Source organism: Harpia harpyja, chromosome 20 (assembly GCF_026419915.1).
Source record: "Harpia harpyja isolate bHarHar1 chromosome 20, bHarHar1 primary haplotype, whole genome shotgun sequence".
In the NCBI taxonomy this organism is placed as follows: domain Eukaryota; kingdom Metazoa; phylum Chordata; class Aves; order Accipitriformes; family Accipitridae; genus Harpia; species Harpia harpyja.
The window spans coordinates 21,098,205-21,117,610 of record NC_068959.1 but is presented as its reverse complement, the minus strand read 5'-3'; the positions used below and the strand labels follow the sequence as shown (position 1 = coordinate 21,117,610).

General features: G+C 54.2%; 2 protein-coding genes across 2 annotated transcripts in view; both read left to right on the top strand.

Annotated features, from left to right (window-relative positions):
- LOC128155009 (protocadherin gamma-A4-like) overlaps positions 1-19,406 on the top strand; it is a 156,377-nt gene that overhangs the window by 52,325 nt on the left and 84,646 nt on the right. The gene's annotated exons all lie outside the window — the stretch shown is intronic.
- LOC128155094 (uncharacterized) lies at positions 8,878-19,262 on the top strand. The gene is given in 3 exon segments (XM_052816626.1): positions 8,878-11,388; positions 14,871-17,833; positions 17,835-19,262. Coding segments are annotated over 3 exon segments (5,721 nt in total). The 5' UTR covers positions 8,878-8,903; the 3' UTR covers positions 18,108-19,262.

Genomic DNA, 19,406 nt, shown 5'->3' with positions numbered 1-19,406 from the left:
TGAGCTGATACTTTCACAACTGGGTCTTTATCAGAGCTGCATGTGGCTTATGCCCTTGAGAACATTTTACATTTCTTCAAAGTAGTATTGTTGTCCTTAAAGCAGATTCGTTACCTGCTGTGCAATAGACCAATCTCACACACCCAGGAAATCTATTGCTTTTTGTTTGGGCCTGGGTGCTCGGTGGACTTTCCACAATCCAAGCACACCAGATTCATCAGGTGTGTCTCTTTTATACAGTAACTATTGCATATAATTTATTAAACTACTCCTACCTCGTACATATTCAGGCTATCTAATGTATATGCAGAGCATTGCGTAACCATGACACATCAAAGGCCTTCTCTGCATGCACAGGGGTCTCGAGTGGTCTTTGGTGGTTGTTTGGGGAGGTATTGCCTACTCACTTTGACCACTAAGTCGCTCTGTGTCAGGTCAATGGTTTGTTTTCCTGCCAAGAGGGATGTATCATCAATCTGGAAAGAAGAGAAAGGGTCAGAATGACCTTGGCTACTTCTGTAGGTATTACTAAAATTGTTTGAAGTTGAAAATGATTAACTAACATGATTTAGAACAGGATTTTCTAATCAGAACACAATTCTCTACATCTGACATCAGTGTGATGAGTAGAGAAATCTCTTTGCATGCATCCGTGTTGCCATCCTTGTTCTCAGTAAGGAGAAGTTGCACGTGCAACTTTTCTTTCAATGGTGTCTGTCTGCAGAGGTAGCTTTTCTGTTGCATAATATTTGAGCACAGTGAAAAATTCTGTCTGTCCCAATACAGGGCAGGTGAAAAAGTTTGCTGTGGTATAAATTGAAAAGTGTAAAAGATGGGAAGATGGTGTAAAAGTTCAGTTTGTCCTAGTTGTTAGATGATCCCCACAGTTGCGGTTCCATGCATTTTTCCTTTTCTATTGTGCAAAGGAATTACTTCGAGGAACTGTGGCTATGGTCTTTGGTGTGAGCTCCTGTGTGAGCCTCCTGTGGACTTGTTAGCAGCTAGTTACCTTTTCTGTGTACCTACTACAGCTGACGTAATCTGAAATGTTAAGCTATGATTCCTTCACTTGTGTAGGTTTCCCATTCCTGCTTTGTTTCTTTGTCCAGGTCTGAAGTTGGACTGTAGAGAGAAAATATGAGAAAAGTCTCATGGGTCGAGATAAGGACAGGGAGAGATCATTCAGCAATTACTGTCACAGGCAAACCCGTCTTGATTCGGGGAAATTAATTCTATGTATTGCCAGTTAAAGTCAGAGTAGGATAATGAGAAACAAGAACAAATTAAATCAAAAACACCTTCCCCCTCTCCTCCCTTCTTCCCAGGCTCTACTTCACTGCCAATTTCTCTACCTCCTCCCCCTGAGAGGTGCAAGGGGAAGGGGAATGTGGGTTGTGGCCATTTCATCATGGTTTGTCTTTGCCACTCCTTCCTCCTCACGTTCTTCCCCTGCTCCAGCGTGGGGTCTCACCCATGGGAGACAGTCCTTTACAAACTTCTCCAACCAAGTCCTTCCCACAAGCTGCAGATCTTCATAAACTGCTCCAGCATGGGTCCTTTCCATGGGCTGCAGTCCTTCAAGAATGGACTGCTCCAGCATAGGTCACCTGCAAGCGTCACAGGTCCTGTGCTGCAGAAGACCTGCTCCAGTGTGCGATACTCTCCACAGGGCCCCATGTTCTTCCAAGAGCCTGCTCCAGCACGGGCTCTCCACAGACTCACAGCCTCCTTTGGGGCACATCCACCTGCTCCAGCGTGGGGTCCTCCATGGGCTGCAGGGTGGATATCTGCTCCACCATGGACCTCCATGTGCTGCAGGGGGACAACCTGCATTGCCATGGTCTTCATCATGGGCTGCAGTGGAATCTCTGGTCCAGCACCTGGAGCACCTCCTTTTTCACTGACCTTGGTGTCTGCATTGTTGTTTCTCTCACATATTCTCACTCCTCTCTCCCAGCTGCTGTTGCACAGCAGGTTTTACCTCTTCTTAAATATGTTATCACAGAGGTGCTACCACTGTTGCTGATTGGCTCAGTTTGGCCAGTGGTGGGTCCATCTTGGAGCCAGCTGGAACTGGCTCTGTCATACATGAGGGAAGCTTCTGGCATCTTCTCACAGAAGCCACCCCTGTAACCACCCTGCTACCAAAACCTGGCCATGCAAACCCAATACACAACACAAAGACTTTGATATACTTCTGTTTCCCTAAAATGTTGCTGAATGAAATACGCTTTTACCTGTGGCCGACATATGGCCAAAAGTTGGATATTATCCATGGGTCAATTACAGGCTGTGAATGCAGAGCAAGGAGGGTGAGAGGCTGCCTTTGAACCAGGAAAATAGGTGGGTCAGTGTGGCTTTGTCTGGGCAATGGTTTGATTTCATGCCTGGTGCCAAGGCCTGTGCCATCCATGCTGTGATCCTGGTTTCCCTGTCCTGAAAGGTAATGGTAGTCCTCTAACAATAATGAAGTGTTTGCGCATGTCGTGTTTTAACCCCAGCCAGCAAGTAAGCACCCCGCAGCCACTCACTCACTTTCCCCCCACCCAGTGGGATAGGGGAGGGAATCAGGGAAAAAACAATCTCCTGGCTTGAGATAAGAACAGTTTAATAGAACAGAAAGGAACAAACTAATAATGATAACTAACAATAATAAAATGGCAACACTAACAAAAGGATTGGAATATACAAACCAAGTGATGCACAATGCAATTGCTCACCACTCACTGTCCCATGCCCAGTTAGTTCCCAAGCAGCGATCCCCTCCCCAGCCCCACTCCCCCCAGTTTATATACTAGGCATGACATCACATGGTAGGGAATACCCCTTTGGCCAGTTTGGGTCAGCTGTGCTGGCTGTGTGTCTCCTCCCAGCTCCTTGTACCCTGCCAGCCCTCTTGCTGGCTGGGCCTGAGAAGCTGAAAAATCCTTGACTTGGTCTAAACACTACTTAGCAACCACTGAAAACATCAGTGTGTTATCAACATTCTTCTCATACTGAATCCAAACCATAACACTGTTATCAGCTTCTAGAAAGAAAATTAACTCTATCCCAGCTGAAGCCAGGACAGCGCAATAACTGTGCCTGTACAACGATGATGGTCCTCCTGCTAGCAGAGGACTTTTTTGGCAGGGACACCTGTGGGAAGTGGAGCCTGAGCACTAGCGCCAGTGCAGAAGAGCCGCCCGTGGACACCGAGGGGCCACATGTCTATAAGCCCACGCTCTCTCACTGTTTTCCTTGAGCCTTTCTGAACCTCTGTCCTCTCTCCCCTGGGTTTCCCTGGGTGGTGTGGATGGGAAGTGCTGATCTGTGTCTCCAGGAAGGAATGAAAGAAGGAACAGTGTAACCCCCATCCATTCAGAGCAGCAAGTTGACTCCGTTTGTGCTGACTGGAATGGTAGAAACTAAAACGGGTGTCCCTGAAACCTTTTGATTTCTAGTGAAATCACCTGACTCTGCATAACAGACTCTGCAACATGGTCAGCTTTGTGTTGCAGAGCTTGTTTTCCTTTCTCAATGCTTTTTCCCATTGCGATGCACTTGGACCCGATTGATAGCATTGGACACATAGCTGTTGGTTATTGCTGGTTTTATAATGGAAGTCCAAAAGGAATTGAGCATGTGGTTCCATGAACAGATTGATGAAAGTTTGTTCTGTGTAAAGAAAGAAAGGAGTCTCGCTGTCTGCCCTCCCACCTTTTGGAGGAAGGCTGCTGCAGAAACAGTAGCATTAGTGGGATGGATTAATTTTCTCCAGGCATGGTTTCTCTGTGTTCTTGCTGCAGCTATTTCTCACTGTTTATTCCATCCTTGGAGGTAGCCCCTTCCTTGCCTATCGAGGTGAAGGTGGAGATGTAGATGTACAGCTGAGGGTAGAAAAGCATTTCCCTGGAGGGCTGTAGTTGCTATGTCATAAATGCAGGATTTTGTCCATCCATACCTTGAAGTTTCCATCCATACCTTGAAGGTTTAGAGCTGCCAAGACAAAGGCTTGGATAGACTTCTGTTTCTCTACAATGTTGCTGATTAAAATGGTCTTTTGCCTGTGGCTGATACATGGTCAAATCTTGGATGTTGTCCATGGTGCAAATAAAGGCTGTGAATGCAGAGCCAGCAGGCTGGCTCCCAAGCAGGAAAATTGGTGGGTCTATGTGGCTTTGGCTGAGCAATGGTTTCATTTCATGCCTGGTGCCAAGGCCCGTGCCATTCACGCGGTGATCCTGGTTCCCCTGTCCTGAAAGGCAATGACAGTCCTCCAGCAATAAAGCGTTTGTACAATAACTCTCCTTGCAGAACAGTGATGCATGGGTAGATCCTGCGTGAAACCTCCTTCATCCATCTGCATCTCCCTGTAACATCTGCAATGTAGACTTTCTTCATAGATGTAATTACACTGTCTTTCATGCCTTTGTTTCCTGGAAGGTCATGGTTCATTTTGCCCCATTTCTGGATAGTTCTTTATCTTTGGAGACTCGGAGTATTGTTCTGCAGCAAATCCTTACTTCCCTTGGCAAGCCCTCAGCCACTGGAAGACAGAATTTTATGTATGAGAAAAAGAAAGCAGAAGCTAAAAGAGAATCTGTTATACTTTCTCAGAAGACTTAGCTTGAGAAAGGGGCCTGTGATTAGGCGTTTCCACTTACAGCTTCAGACTTGTGGGAGACGAGCAGGCCACAGAGTAGAAAAACTGATGAGAGCTGATGAGTTTTTCATAAAAGGAACCCCCTACTCTGTAGTCCGGAGTAAGACTTTAGGGTTGCACGTGCAGCTTGAGAACTCAAGGGCTCCCAGGTGCTCTGGGGGATGAATTTCCATGCCCACAGTGAAGACCGAGACATCTTCCTGGACTGTTTCTCTGACAGTACTTTTAATGCTTCCCTGCATTGCTTGTCTGAATTTTTTTCCTTTTCTTTCCCCTCCCCGGTGTTCTATGTATGTAGCTTTAGTTATAAGTAGTGGCATATCTTCATTTAGCAACGTGTTATGTGTTAGTGCCTCTGTGATGGAAAAGGACTTAACTGCAAGGTTCAAGCAAATGATTTATTTGAACTTCACTTACAGACTTAACACGCCACTATTGCAGGTTTTACAGATACAATGGAGGAATGCACTATTGCAATTTTTTAAGGCAAGAGTAGTACATTATTACAATCACAAGCAATTCACAGACAACCACAAGCACACACGCATTTACAAACTTAAAGCATAAACAATATTCACGTACTCCTCCAGGTAAGGGCTTTCAATCCCAGGGAAGTTACCTCAACTGGCATCCCCATCAAGGGGGAAAGGGTTTCCTTCACAAGCCAACTGTATAGTTGGAGAAGTGACTCCCCCATTTCCAACCTGAATCTCAGAGTTATTATCCCCTGACTTGTGGAATGGTGTGTATGACTATGAGTGGATTATGGTATATGCCTAAATGGATTATGTATATGTGAGTGGAGTTTTCCCTTATCTTTCCTTTGTTGGTCTGTGATTGCTTGAATACACAAGGTTGTCATTTGAAACTGAAGCTGAAACCCTCCAGGTTTGGGGTTTTTTTTACCTTGCTTCCTCAGACAACTGAATAGTGGTCGGATTGAGACTCAGGGCATACTATTTGTTAAGGGATTTCAAGGCTAAGTTCAGGTTTGGGTTCTTTGAATGGCACAGCCACCGCCCTGTGTAGTTTAGGGTTTATCAGACAACCCAGGGCTAAGGTGTCTACACAGCTCCCCGTGAGTCGTCTCTGCAGAGAGACAGGGCCTGAAGGCAACCCAAGGCTGGGTCGCTTTTGTAACCCCCCATGAGTCACCTGTGTGCACTAGACATGGTGAAACTCGTTTGTGAACTATGAGCCAGACAAGCCACACAGTCTCTTGCTCATGTTACAGCTGGTGTGGAAGGCAGGAGATGTAAGGGGGGTACATTTGTGTTCCGGTTTTGTTATGGGTGAATAGATGTAAACGTGACCTTTGAAGAAGTTGCATCTCTGTGGAACAGTGTGTGTGATAAAAGAGGAGACGAGATTCCTCCTAAGCAAAGAGTTTGATGACCCAGTCTCTGTTGGATGACCGCTTGTCTTTTAGTTTGGCCATGTTAACTCTCGTGTGCTTTTGAATACTCATGTTTCTTCTGAGAATGGTGGTAAGCAGACAAATGTATGTCCTTTCTTGGTATGATCATGATGCATTAACCTCTCATGACATGTGTGTGCCAGTTATGAGGGTCAGAAGCTAACCTGCAAGTTGTGTGGGGTTGGAGAGAAATGAGAACAATGATACATCATTGTTCATTACATACATGGTGTTGTTGTTTCAGCCCAGCCGGCAACAAAGGACCACGCAGCCGCTCGCTCACTCCTCCCCACTCCCCTCCGGTGGGATGGGGAGGAGAATCAGAAAGGAGAAAAGAAAAAAAAAAAGGAACCTCGTGGGTTGATATAAGGACAATTTACTGGGACAACACAAAGTGAGAAGTTACAACAACAACAACAGTACTAATAAAAGAATATACAAAACGAGTGATGCACAGTGCAACTGCTCACCACCCGGACCCCGACGCTCCCCCACTGAAAGCCGAGAGCCCCCCACCCAGCCTGCTCCCCATTTATATACTGAGCATGATGTCACATGGTATGGAATAGCTCCTAGGCTACTTCAGGTCAGCTGTCCTGGCTGTGACCCCTCCCAGGTTCCTGTGAAAATTAACTCTATCCCAGCTGAACCCAGGACATATGGGTAGAACATCTTGATAATTCCTGTGTGAAACCTCCTCTATCCCTGTATTTCTCCCTGTAACGTTTTGATGGAGAGTGTCATCAAAGTGGTAATTACATTTTCCCATCCTTTGATCTGCCTTCAGGCTTTGTTTCCTGGAAAGTCATCATTTATCACTTGTGGATTGTTCTTTTGCAGTTGGAACTGAGTGTTGTTTTGCAGCAAATACTGACTTCCCTGGAGAACCACATGGAGATAAGACCTTTTTGTGTGAGGAAAATGAAACAGAAGTTAAAATTGAGTCTTTCATATGCCCTTATACCTAGATAAAGACCTTTGATAGAGCATTTACGCAGTAGAAAAAGTCATAAGGACTAACGGATTTCCAAAAGCCACCCCCCTACTATGTAGTCCAAAGTAAGACTTTAGGGCTTTGCTTGTGGGTTCAGACCTCAGTCACTTCCAGGTGCTCTGGGAGATGAATTTTCAAGGCAGAGTTGCGGCCAAGCATCTGTACATTCCAGTAGTCAAATACTTACCTCGGTGGAGCAAGTCAGAGTGTTTGGTCTTGTTTATTAATCATCAGAAATGGCTGAGAGATTTGAGCTTCTGCTTTGCAAGAAGGAACTCGTGGAGAACACTTGCACACCCCCCTACCCATTGCCTACTCCAAGTGGATAACGAGCACTAATGAAGACCAATGAGCATTATTGCATAGCAGCAGTCACCTCTGATCCCCCTCTGGCAAGCTGGCTACTCAGGAAGGTGGTACAGCCTGGTGTAGAGTACTGCTGGCCAATCCCACCTACCTGTGGCTTGTTCTTATGTCTCTGAGGACTGCAAGGCTACGTGTCCCTCTGTGTGATTTCCTAGCCTGCACAGGCCTGGATGTGTCACAGCAACAAATAACCTGCCCCATCTTGCTTAGTGAGAGGTACTTGTTTGGGCTTCTTTGTTTTAATTAAGTGCTGCTGAGTTTTGTTGTTCTCATTAAAGGAACACGTGGGGCCTAGTAAAGTACAGGCAAGAGAGACCTAGCAGCCCTTCTAAATCACTGCAACTTGCCTAGCTTACATCTCGAGGCCTCAGCAACTTGTGGCAAAGCATCTGCAAATCACAGCACCGAAGTACCTGCCCCAATGAGATCAGATGGAGGTTTTGGTTTTGTATATTAATCACCAGAAATCGTTGACAAGCTTTCAGCTGATCAGGCAGTCCTTGCATGGGCTGGCCAGATGGTGGGACTTTTGCCTAGAAGCTCCCAAAATCACAGAGAGAGCAAAATGCAAAATCGAGCCTTATGGCAGGTCTCGGACTTTGGCATTTCCAGCAAGAGCACTGAAGGTTTTTCTGGATGGAAGAGGAGTCAGCATCAGGATGTGCACAGGGCAAAGAGCCTACACAGTTCTGCACTTTGTTCTTCTCTGCCAGCCATGTACAGTGACATTGGTCTGAGTTCAGGTCCACTACCTTTAGGCTTCACATCTCTCCATCAGTGTTAATTGTTGTTTTAAATCAGAATCAAACCTGAGCATTTCAGAGTAAAATGAAATTCACCCTTTTGCGTGGGTTTCCAAGACACACGTGGGCAGGGAGATGAAACATCAGGAAAGGCTGAAAACATGCACGAAGAAACTTCTTTATTGCTCTGTCACAGATATTTCTTCCTTGGTTTTCATACCAACTCATGCCAGAAGACGTAAAGGTACATGACAGAGTGTATCACTACTTTAAGAGTCTACTGCGGCCTCAAGATCCTTCTTGAGTAGGAGACGACGGTCGTATTATAATGGCTAGGGTTCCTGCTAAGCATTACGTCAGTGCCTCTGAGTGTCCTTTTTGTATTAAAAGAGAGACCGCCAAGCTTGATGCGTACAGATCGAAAGCCCGGGCCGCCGTGAGCGAGCGCGGCCATCAGCCGGCTGCGGTGGCGTCGCGGCGCCTCCGGGTGCCGCTGTTGGCCGAGGCGGAGCGGCGCTGGAGCCGCAGCCGCAGCCGCCGCAGCGTCCTGCCCCCGCAGGCTGCTCGCTCGCACGGCGCCGGCCGGAGCGGCAGCGGCACGGGCAGCAGAGGCGAGAGGCGGCGCGGCGCGGGGAGCAGCGGCGTCCGAGCCGGCGCCGAGATCGCTGCCCTCCGGCGGGCCCTGCGCTCGCTGCGGAGAGTGGCTGGAAGGGAGGAGCGCGGCGAGCGCTGCCCAGAATGGCGGGCAGGCAGAGGCAGAGCCGCCGGCGAGCAGCCGGGCGAGTGCTGCTGCCCGCTTTGCTGCTGGGCTTGTGCTGCCGGGCGGCGCCGGAGCGGGTCCGCTACGCCATCCCCGAGGAGCTGGGCAGAGGCTCGCTGGTGGGGCCGCTGGCGCGGGACCTGGGGCTGAGCCCGGCCGACCTGCCGGCACGCCAGCTGCGGCTCAGCGCCGAGAAGCAGTACTTCGGCGTGAGCGGGGAGACCGGGAACCTCTACGTGAGCGAGAGGCTGGACCGGGAGGAGATGTGCGGCGAGGCGGCGTCCTGCTCCGTCAGCTTCGAGGCGCTGGTGCAGAACCCGCTCAACGTTTTCCACGTCGAGGTGGCCATCCTGGACATCAACGACAACGCCCCGCGCTTCCTGCAAGACAGTTTCCAGCTGGAGATCAACGAGTTGACTTCTCCCGGCACCCGATTTGCCTTGGGCACGGCCGAGGACGCGGACGTGGGCAGCAACTCGCTGCAGGGCTACGAGCTGGAGGCCAACGGGTACTTCGCGGTGGAGGTGAAGGAGAGCCAGGACGGCAGCAAGTTCGCGGAGCTGGTGCTGCGGCGCGCACTGGACCGGGAGAGGGAGCAGAGCCTGCGGCTGGTGCTGACGGCGCTGGACGGCGGCGAGCCGCCCCGGAGCGGCACCGCCCAGCTCTGCATCAACGTCACCGACGCCAACGACAACCCACCCGTGTTCGCGCACGACAGCTACCGCGCCAGCCTGCGGGAGGACGCGCCGCCGGGCTCGGTGGTGCTGAACGTCTCCGCCTCCGACGCCGACGCCGGCACCAACGCTCGCTTCACCTACGGCTTCGGGAAAATGCCGGCCAAGGTGCTTCAGAAGTTTGTGGTGGACGCGGAGAGCGGGACGATCACGCTGCAGGAGGCGCTGGACTTCGAGGACACGCGAGGCTACACACTGCTGGTGGAGGCGAGGGACGGGGGCGGTCTGGTGGCACACTGCGAAGTGGAGGTGGAGGTGCTGGACGTGAACGACAACGCGCCCGAGGTGACACTGGCGTCGGTGTCGAGCCCGGTGCCCGAGGACGCGCCGGCCGGCACGGTGGTGGCCCTGGTGAAAGTGCGGGACCGGGACTCCGGGGAGAACGGGCAGGTGTCGTGCGAGCTGTCGGGCGAGGCGCCGCTGTCGATCGTGGCGTCGTCGGGCGGCTCGTACAAGGTGGTGACGGCGAGCGCGCTGGACCGGGAGCAGGCGCCCGAGCACCGGGTGGCGGTGGTGGCCAGGGACCGGGGCAGCCCGGCGCTCTCCAGCCGCGCGGCGCTGGTGCTGGAGGTGTCGGACGTGAACGACAACGCGCCGGTGTTCGAGGAGGCCGCCTACAGCGCCTACGTGGCGGAGAACAACGCGGCGGGCGCGCCGGTGCTGCGCGTGCGCGCGCGGGACGCGGACGCGGGCGCCAACGGGCGCGTCAGCTACTGGCTGGCGGGCGGCAGCGCGGGCGCGGCGCCGTACGTGTCGGTGGAGGCGCGGAGCGGCGCGGTGTACGCGCAGCGCTCCTTCGACTACGAGCAGTGCCGCGAGTTCGCGGTGGCGGTGCGGGCGCAGGACGGCGGGGCGCCGGCGCGGAGCTCGACGGCGACGGTGCGCGTCTTCGTGCTGGACCGCAACGACAACGCGCCGCGGGTGCTGTGGCCGGCGGCGGGCGCGGGCGCGGCGGGGGCGGGCGCGGGGGCGTCCCCGGCCGCGGCCCCGTTCGAGGTGGTGCCGCGGTCGGCCGAGGCCGGGTACCTGGTGGCCAAGGTGGTGGCGGTGGACGCGGACGCGGGGCGCAACGCGTGGCTGTCGTACGAGCTGGTGCAGGCGCCGGAGCCGGCGCTGTTCCGCGTGGGGCTGCACAGCGGCGAGGTGCGGACGGCGCGGGCCGTGTCGGAGAGGGACGCGGCGAAGCAGCGGCTGGTGGCCGTGGTGAAGGACCACGGGCAGCCGGCGCTGTCGGCCACGGCCACGCTGCACGTGGTGCTGGCCGAGAGCTTGCAGGAGGCGCTGCCGGAGCTGAGCGAGCGGGCGGCGGGCGCCGACTCGCCGGCGGAGCTGCAGTTCTACCTGGTGCTGGCGCTGGCGCTCCTCTCCGCCCTCTTCCTGCTGAGCGTGGCGCTGGCCGTGCTGGCGCGGGTGCGCCGGGCCGGGCCGCCCGCCGTCCTGCGCTGCCTGGGCGCGCAGCGCTTCTCCGTGGCCGGCGCCGCCTTCCCGGCCGACTTCTGCGAGGGCACCTTGCCCTACTCCTACAACCTGTGCGTGGCGCCGGGCCGCGCCGTCGCCGAGGGCGCTTGGCTGCCGCCGCCGCTGCCCAGCCTGGCCGCGGAGGAGCTTCTCGGCGCGGAGCCCTGCGGGAAGCGGAGCCCGACCAGCAGCGCCGGCGCGGGAGAGCCGCCCGCGGACGCCGAGGCCCCGCAGGTCTGTAAGCCCGCGCAGTCCTTGCCTCTGAGCCCTTCCTAAGCTTACGCCGAGGGGACTGGGCTCTTGCTCGTCCTTTGGCCGCTTGGGCGCCTGCTGCCGCTCTCCCTTTCCACGAACGAATGAAAGGGCCAACGCTAAGGCTGTGCTATGGGCTAGTTGTTTTCTTTTTGTGATGGACCCCCGAACCGAGGGGGCATGTGCATCGCTGCCTGCTGCTGAGTTACTCTCGAGCGGAGCAGCAAGTCCTAAGTGTAAGCACGGTCTGTACCGTGTAAGGCTGTAAAAACAAAAGAAAACAAAAAACCCCGAAAAAACAAAGTGGGGCGAAATGGAGGCTGATTGAGAGCGGCCTCCGATGTGCAGCCGAAAAGCAACGAAGTCGAGAGTGAAGGGCCGTCCCTGAGGAGGACTCCTTGTGAAGGGGGATCTTCATTGCTGCCTTGTGCTATGGCTGGGGGTTTGGGAAACTAATGTGGCTGGTGGCGTTCCAGTGTGACACACTTGTGATCTGCGGAAGGGTGAGGGAAAAGTCGTGCAAGCAGGACTGCTGCTAATTGCTGCGCAACTGGTGGTGGAGATTGTGCTTTTGAACAAACGGGCAAAGACTGGTAATGAGCTGCACGGAATATTAAGAGCACTTTATGTCTACATTGTATCACCATAACAAAAACGTTTTCCCCTGCGGTAGAAATAACACAGCCACGGGAGGCGTGTCATTTCCTTCTGGTCGTCATCGCCCCTTCCTAGCCGATTCCTTCACGTTATCGAATTAATTGTTTAGGTGTAAATGCCTATGAAGTATGCAGACCCTTAATTTATGTGGCCTAATGGCAAATCACCCATTCAAGTCCGTTAACTTTCCTTTTTCGGTATTAGCTGCCTCTGTAGGTCTTCCAACAGTTTAATGATGTAGCCATTAGCTCAGTGACTTCACTGAAGCACTCCATTGCTCTCATCCCGTTCTAAAATACTGTCGGGACTTAACAACTAGCGGGAAAATAGGCGCAGAATAAAAATTGGGAACAACGCAAAGGTGTCGTATGGCTACAATCACCCTCAACCCACAGAATGGGCCGTATGAAGGGGAGTATTTCAAGGAAAGTTCCTGAAGCGTGGGTTCATGACCCTGATATATTTGCTTCTCCGGGGGGGGGTGTGTGGGATGTGTGTGTCCGAATATTACGTTTTGTATTTCAGAGCCTGTTTTCTCTTGCTTTCCTTGTAGCAGTCATTCAAGCATGACGGCTACAAAAATTCGTGTTAGAGGTTAAGGTACGGGCTTAGGGGGCCTAGATTCTCAGTTGATTGACCTCACTTTCTTGGGCCTTTAAATGTCTAATCTCAGTCAATGGTCGTGGTGTAGTTAATTTCCAGCGTGTTCCTTATTGTTGTCCCACAAACGGGGTTCGTGTACCCGGCCTGCAAGCCAATACCACACAGAGTCGAGGTATTTATAAATTAATTTCATGGATGCGCATGAATGGGTGCCTGTCTCAAGACAGCACACCTTTGTCTCAAAACTCCCCACGTTTATCTAATTAAGTGATACATATTCATTATTATTTCCCTTAACGATTGGTCCTTTCTTCTTTGCCTGTCATGTAAATTAGTGCGCAGACTCGGTCTTCTTCCTTCATGGTCTTCTTTTGAGTAGGGGGTCTCATTTGAGTAGGCGGTCAATGAGTCGGTGGTCGCGATCTCCCCCTGTACGAATTAACTTTTTCCTACTTGTTACTCAGTCTTGGCAGTTACAGGTGGTTCTTCAAGGTTTATTGACCAGACCACAATCCATTACCTTTTCTGACATAAACATGAAGCCCCATTATCTGATAGTTAGCTCCTAAACCTTAAATCGTGTATAGTTTTTGTTTCCTTATTTTATATATTAATCGATGGGGGCTGTACGCAGGCGTTTAGCAGTTCCCTGGCTATTTCAATCATATTATGCATATTAATTGATAACAATTTCCCCTCTTTGAGACTTGTGAAGTCTCAATATACTTCAACAAGTCTCACTTTCTATCTCTTATCACTAATACATGTGATTGAGATGCCTGTCTCATGATGAAAGTCTTGAGACATCCAAACAACATACACTGTAATAACCAAAATGATTAGGTTCACTAGTAAACTCTGTAGCCATCTAGTCAGCGAGAATCCGAAATCATGCGGGAGTTTATTCAAGCACCCTGTCTCCATTGCTGCTCTTATATTCCTACAAGGTTACTTTACCACTGGACTGGGGACTCCAAGGGATATGTAAATACCCCTTAATACCCGAAAATCTAGAAATTCCCTCTACGATTTCTACAATGAAATGGGGTCCTATATCAGAAGACATACCTTCTGGAATATCAAACCTAGGGAAAATTTCTTTTATAAGGCCTTAATGATTTCTCTAGCCTTCTTGGTACGACATGGAAAGGCTTTGGCCAACCAGAAGAATTACTGGCTATCATCAATAAATATTTGTATTTAGTACACCGCGGTAGTTCCATAACATCTCTTTGCCAGTATTCCCCAGGAGTTGTTCCTTGTTTCACAACTCCTCTTTTAACCCTCTTGGTAATTTTTTGGATGATTAGCACAACAAATAGCACACCTTTTAACCATTATGTCTGTCAGGTTTTGCATTTTTGGTCCTACAAGCTATCTTTTTGGCAATCAATACCAATGCATTTGCTTTTGAAGGTGTTTCTCGACGCAATCTTTTAAGTAGAATTTCCATCATCTTTTCAGAAAGTAGCAATTGCTTTAAAGGTGTCACCCACCATCCCTGATCATTCTTAGAACAATCCAATTGTTCTGGCAATTGATCTTCTCTCTCAGTATATTGTGGAGGTGATGATTGTAAACGAGGTGCTGGAATTAAGGGTCCTTCAACTGTTGACTCTTTGAGAGCTGCTTCTTTTGCCACTTGATCCGCTTTTCGATTTCCCTTTATCATTTCACTATTCCCACTCTGAAGGGCTTTACCATGTGTTATTGGAACTTCCTTGGGTTGAAGAACTGCCTGCAAAAGTTTCGCTATTTCTTCCCCATATTGAATTGGGGTTCCTTGTGAGCTTAAAAGTCCTCTTTCTTTGCAGGTGGCTCCATGTGCCTGCTTCAGCCACGCTTCAGCCTTTAAATGCCTAATCTCAGTCAATGGTCGTGGCGTAGTTAATTCCAAGCGTGTTCCTTAGGAACGGAGGTATTTAAAGCACAGTCCCTGCCGCTTGCTTTCAGGAGCCCGATACCGCTGGTTCTCCGGGGGTGTGTGTCTGAATATCCCGTTTTGTATTTCAGAGCCCGTTTTCTCTTGCTCTCCTTGCACCAGTCATTCAGGCGTGACTGCTACACAAATAGGAGATTGTGCTTTCGGACTAATGGTATGAGGCTCGTGTGAGCATGTGAGACGAAGAGACATTATTTTACTTGGCATGTCTCGGCGTTAGCAAGTGACTTTTCCCGTGCGGTTGAAGCAGCACGGCGGCGGGAGGCCTCTGCCTTCCTCCTGGTCGTGATCGCCTCGAGGGTCGAAGGAGAGATGGGCTGGCGAAAAGCCGGCGCAGGAGATGACCGCTGGACGGGCCCCGCTGTCCCCGTGGCGACGGTGCCGTCCCCGCCCGCTGCCCGCGGGAAAGGCAGGGCGGGCAGCGCTCGGCCGCGCTCGGTGCCTGCAGTGCCGGGAGGAGGCTGCGGGCGCCGCTGTTGACCGAGGAGGAGCGAGAGGAAGGCCGGAGCGCTGCCGGCAGCCCCGCCCGCTGCGGCCCGGCTCGCTCGCTCGCTGGCTGGCTGGCTCGGCGGCCGGGCGGTCTGCGAGCGTCCCCGCGGTGCGGAGCCGTGCTGCAGCGAGGCGGAGGGGCCGGCGGCAGCGGCCGGGAGCGGCAGCCGGGGCCGGAGCCTTAGAGGGAAGCGGAGCCGGAGCCGGAGCGTCTGCGAGGAGCGTGCGGCGGCGGTGCGGGGCCGCGGCGGCGATGTGCGCGGCGGGGAGGCGCTGGGGCCGGCGGGAGCGAGCCGTGCTGTGGTGCGTCCTGGTGGCGGCGTGGGAGGCGGCGTGGGGGCAGCTGCGCTACTCGGTTCCCGAGGAGATGCCGAAGGGCTCGTTCGTGGGCGACGTGGCCAAAGACCTGGGGCTGGAGCTGCCGGCGCTCCGCGAACGCGGCGTCCGCATTGTCTCCGAGGGGAGGACGCAGTATTTCGCTCTGCACGGCAAGACGGGACATTTGGTGACGGCGGAGAGGATAGACAGAGAGCAGCTGTGCCGGCTGGTGGAGAAATGCGTGCTGCGCTGTGAGGTGATAGTGGAGGGGGAAATGAAGTTTTACGAAATCGAAGTGGAAATCACGGACATTAACGACAACGCGCCCAGCTTCAAGGAAATCGCGCTGGAGGAGAGAATGAGCGAGACGACAGCCCCGGGGTCGCGGTTTCCCCTGGCCGAGGCCCACGACCCGGACTCGGGACGGAATTCGCTGCAGAGCTACGAGCTGAGCGGCGACGAGCACTTCTCGCTGGCCGTGCAGGCGGGCCCCGGCGGGGATCAGCGTCCCGAGCTGGTGCTGGCGAAGGCGCTGGACCGGGAGGAGGCGGCGTTTCACGAGCTGGTGCTGAGGGCGAGCGACGGCGGAGAGCCGGCGCGGACGGGCACGGCGCGGATCCGCGTGGCGGTGCTGGACGCGAACGACAACGCGCCCGTGTTCAGCCAGGCGGAGTACACGCTGCGTGTGCCGGAGGACGTGCCCGTGGGCTCCACCCTCGTCACCGTCACGGCCACCGACGCCGACGAGGGGCTCTACGGGCACGTGAAATACTCATTGAGGAAAACGAAGGACTTGGCATCGGAGATTTTCCAGCTGGACGCCGAGACGGGAGCCATCACGCTGGTGCAGAACCTGGATTTCGAGGAAGGCGACTCGCACGAACTGGAGGTGCAGGCAGAAGACGGCGGGGGCCTTTTCGACACGGCCAAAGTCGCGATCACGGTGACAGACGTCAACGACAACGCGCCCGAGATTTCGGTGCGATCGGCGCTGAGCGCGATCTCGGAGGACGCGCCGCCGGGGACGGTGGTGGCCCTGCTGCACGTGCAGGACCGGGACTCGGGGGCGAACGGCGAGGTGCGGTGCTCGCTGGACGGGGGCGTCCCGTTCCGGCTGCGGAGCTCGCAGGGCAGCTACTACCGCGTGGTGACGGCGAGGGAGCTGGACCGGGAGGAGGTGGCGGAGTACAACGTGACGGTGCGGGCGGCGGACGGCGGGTCGCCGGCGCTGTGGAGCAGCGCGGTGCTGGCGCTGCGGGTGCTGGACGTGAACGACAACGCGCCGGTGTTCGCGGAGGCGCGCTACAGCGCCCGGCTGCCCGAGAACAACGCGGCGGGCGCGCTGGTGCTGACGGTGCGGGCGGCGGACGCGGACTGGGGGCAGAACGCGCGCGTGCGGTACCGGCTGTCGGAGGGGCGGGTGCGGGGCGCGCCGCTGTCGTCCTACGTGTCGGTGCAGGCGGAGACGGGCGCGCTGTACGCGCTGCGCTCCTTCGACTACGAGGAGGTGCGCGAGGTGGGGCTGTGGGTGCGGGCGGAGGACGGCGGCGCGCCGGCGCTGAGCAGCAACGTGTCGGTGCGGCTCGTGATCGTGGACGAGAACGACAACGCGCCGCAGGTGCTGTACCCGCCGGCGGCGCCGGCGGCGGGCGCGGGCTGGGCGGGCGTGGAGCTGGCGCCGCGCTCGGCGGAGCCCGGGGCGCTGGTGGCCAAGGTGGTGGCGGTGGACGCGGACGCGGGGCAGAACGCGTGGCTGTCGTACGAGCTGGCCAAGGCGACGGAGCCGGGGCTGTTCCGCGTGGGGCTGCACAGCGGCGAGGTGCGGACGGCGCGCTTCCCGCTGGCCCGCGACGCGGCGCGGCAGAGCCTGGTGGTGGTGGTGAAGGACCACGGGCGGCCGGCGCTGTCGGCCACGGCCACGCTGACGGTGGTGCTGGCGGAGAGCGTGGCCGAGCTGCTGTCGGAGCTGGGCAGCGCGGCGGCGGCGGCGCCGGGCGAGCCGGCCGGCAGCCTGACGCGGTGGCTGGTGGTGGCCGTGGCGGCCGTGTCCTGCCTCTTCCTCGCCTTCCTGCTGCTGCTGCTGGCGCTGCGCCTGCGGCGCTGGCGCCGCTCGCAGCTGCTGGCGGCGGGCAGCGGCGCCTTGCGCGGCGTCCCGGCCTCGCACTTCGTGGGCATCGACGGCGTCCGCGCCTTCCTGCACTCCTACTCGCACGAGGTGTCGCTCACCGCCGACTCGCGCAAGAGCCAGCTCCGCTTGTCGGGCGGCAGCTGCTGCGACACCCTCCCGGCCCGGCCGCCGCCCGACGAGCCCGCGCCGCTGCTCGGGGAGGACCCTGCCGGCGCCCGCCGCGCGGACCCCGCCGCTCCCCCGGTGAGTTCCTCCCACCAGCCCTTCTCCGCGGCGCGACGCGACGCGACGCTTCCCTCCGCTGCTTCTCCGCCCTTTCCCCCCCGTCTTCTGTCTCCTGCCTCGGGAGGTGGAGGTAGCGGGAAGGCAAAGCTTCGCTCAGCGACGCGCGGGGCGCTGGCGCCTCTTGCTGCCGGGGGGTGAACGTGGGATCGCGGCTCAGCGTGACAGTTGCTGCGGGAGGCAGGAGAAGCGGGAGGCTGCTGTTGCCTGCTGGAGTTTCCTCTCAGGGGGGCTTGCTGCTTTTATCACGTCGCTGATGTGTTACATGCTGTTCACTGACCCAGCCTCTCCCGGAGGACAGCTCCTCTTTGAATTTTAGAGCCCCGAGGTTTCTTTCCAGAAGGCTAGTGAGCAGGCAATGTATCTTCCTTCTCAGTACGGAGATGTAGCGAAATCTCGGCGAGGTCCGTGGCGTGGTAGTGGTGCATGTTGAGGACAAATGGTCTGGGTTCTGGCCCTTTGATGACAAGTGCTTGCAAACTATGAGGGTCAACGAACACCAGGCAAGTTGTGACGGCTTGGAGACGAGAGTCTTGGGAGGTGTTTGTGAGGGGCTGTGGAACCAGACACAAGAGATCTGGTTTGCTCCTTTCCCTGTTCGGTGCCCATCTGTACTATCATGCAATGTGAGTTTTGGCTTCCCAAGTAAGCTTGGCCCAAGTCAGACACGTTGTTCCAGCTGCATAGGGAGCCCTGGGAGGTTCCTCCTGTGTGCTTGCACATTGTGGAGATGTTTCTAACTAACAGCTTAATTCTATACTTATGGCAAGTGCCCTAAAGGGAGCTTTGGGAGGAGCCAGCCCTGGTTTTGTAACCTACTAAACACCTGAGTTATGCCATAATCTAGAAGAGTATGTTGTCATCCCTTCCCTTCTGTGTGTGTTAACATCCCGACTTGCTCGTTGTAATGATGTGGAGGTGGGCTTTTGTCTGTGATAATGTGTGGAAGACCACATGAGTTACATTTGGCTGACTGTCACCTATGTGCCTTTCATGTTTACAGCTGTAAAGAGAAAGACTTTCATAGAAGTGTTTCCTTAAAATACTACTGGAAGAAATGCTCTTGCTTGTCACATGCACATGCTGAGAAGTCAAATATTCTCCCTGGTAAGGAGAAGTTGTCTGTGCAGCTTTTCTTTGGGTGGAGTCTATCTGCAAATGATGAAGGTCAAGGACAACCATGCAAGCTGTGAAGGGTTTGAGGAGAGTCTCGAGAGGGTGCTGTGTTTGAGGAGGTACTGGTGGAGACATGGCATGTGTTTTGTTGATTCCCAGGGTTTGTTGTTGTTGTTCTGAAAATGAGTCTGAAGGTGTCTCATTTTTTGGATATTGCCTTGCTCGGAGTCCAGCTGTCCAAGTTGTGAGTTCATCAGTGTGCTTTCCTGTTGCATGATGTTTCCTGGGAATGGTGGTTATGAAGCATAGATGTAAACTTTGCAATAGTGTGGTAGTGTAATGTATCTTCCAAGTTGCCCATGTGTTGAAGAAGGATGACGTTGCCTTTGAGTTGAGACTTTGAGGACTGGGTCTTTAACTGAGCTCCATGTCACTCATGGCCTTTAGAACTTTTAATGTTTAATCAAATTATATGGGATGAGCAGAAAGTTCTCTTTGCATT